The sequence below is a fragment of the Ananas comosus genome, linkage group 7 (genome assembly GCF_001540865.1).
Source record: "Ananas comosus cultivar F153 linkage group 7, ASM154086v1, whole genome shotgun sequence".
Taxonomy (NCBI): Eukaryota; Viridiplantae; Streptophyta; class Magnoliopsida; order Poales; family Bromeliaceae; genus Ananas; species Ananas comosus.
In genome coordinates this window covers 4,386,396-4,387,809 of record NC_033627.1, presented here as the reverse complement: position 1 = coordinate 4,387,809, position 1,414 = coordinate 4,386,396, and the positions used below count along the sequence as shown (strand labels likewise).

The 1,414-nt window shown below is 53.0% G+C and overlaps 1 protein-coding gene across 1 annotated transcript in view; it reads left to right on the top strand.

Annotated features, from left to right (window-relative positions):
* Nucleotides 231–1,414, top strand: part of LOC109712773 (transcription factor bHLH61-like) — a 6,643-nt gene continuing 5,459 nt past the window's right edge. Inside the window, exons 1-3 of the mRNA XM_020236525.1 lie at nucleotides 231–814; nucleotides 907–1,089; nucleotides 1,190–1,398. Coding sequence (XP_020092114.1) covers nucleotides 293–814; nucleotides 907–1,089; nucleotides 1,190–1,398 — 914 coding nt within the window. The 5' untranslated portion in view covers nucleotides 231–292. The remainder of the gene's footprint in view (nucleotides 815–906; nucleotides 1,090–1,189; nucleotides 1,399–1,414) is intronic.

Sequence of the window (1,414 nt, the reverse complement as noted above, 5' to 3'; positions counted from 1 at the left end):
ATCGACCACCACCATAATAACTTCCTTGCCTTGTGAATTAGACAGACCTTCTATAAAATCCATAGATATCTCAGTCCATATCCTGAGGTCGAATAGTTTGTTAGGGAGTGCTCGGTGTGCCAACAAAACAAATATGAGACAACAGCTCCGGCAGATCGTACTCATAAGAGTATAGTAGCCGGACTCATATATATATATATATATATATATATATATATATATATAGAGAGAGAGAGAGAGAGAGAGATAAAGAGAGAGAGAGAGAGAGAGAGAGAGTGGTCTAGAGGAAATAATGGAGCTCGACGAGGAAAGCTTCTTCTTACAGGAGCTCTTAGCTCTGAGAAGGGAGACGTGGGAGACGTACCCGGCCGGAATGAGCGAGCTACTCTTCTGCAGCGAAGGGACCGCCAGACTGAACTGCTTCGGCGGACCGCAGTTTTCGCCGGAGCCCAACTTCGATTGCCTCAGCGAAGTCTGCAGCCCGTTTGCTGCCGCCGGCCTGTGCGGCTCGTCGGCACCGCCGGCGGCGGCGGCGGCGGCGGCGGCGGCGGCGCATGCTGCCATCCACGAGGAGATGAGCTGCGGCGGCGCCTCCGGAGGCGGTCGGAATATCTGCAAGGCCGAGCAGAAGCAGTCGGCCGGCACGCCGGAGCCGCTGATGCTCGCCGCCAGCTCTTGCCTCGAGAGAAAGAACGCCAGGCCGAAGAAGGCGGACGGCCTGCCTTCCAAGAACCTGATGGCGGAGAGGCGGCGGAGAAAGCGGCTCAACGATCGGCTCTCCATGCTCCGATCCGTCGTGCCCAAGATCAGCAAGGTAATGTTAATATGACTAAAAGTGCCTGTTCGGACGTGGCCTTATATATATATATATATGCTCACATACTCGTCCGGCCTATCAATTTGTAGATGGATAGAACGTCCATCCTCGGAGACACAATCGATTACATCAAAGAGCTCATGGCACGGATCAAAGCCCTGCAAGAGGAGGCCGAGGCCGAGTCCGATCCGCGGAACCGGCCGAATCAGTTAGGTGCCTTGAAGGATCAGCTGAATCCGAGTGAGACGACGCTCATGAGGAGCTCCACCAAGGTAAATAAATTAATCTGCCGGCCGTGTTGCTCTCGATCGATCGTCAGTTTAGTAAATCCTTTTGTTCCTGTAACGATCGAGTGAAGGCCGTCGCATGCAGTTCGATGTCGAGAGGAGAGAGGGGGACACCCACGTAGAGGTTTGCTGCGCGGCGAAGCCCGGGTTGTTGCTTTCGATGGTGAGCACGCTGGATGCTCTCGGTTTGGAGATCCATCAGTGTGTTGCGAGCTGCTTCAGTGATTTTGGGATGCAAGCTTCTTGCTTGGAAGTAAGATTAGCTGCAACATCGATCTCTCTATTTCAGGAGCTGTTTATTTGTTTATTT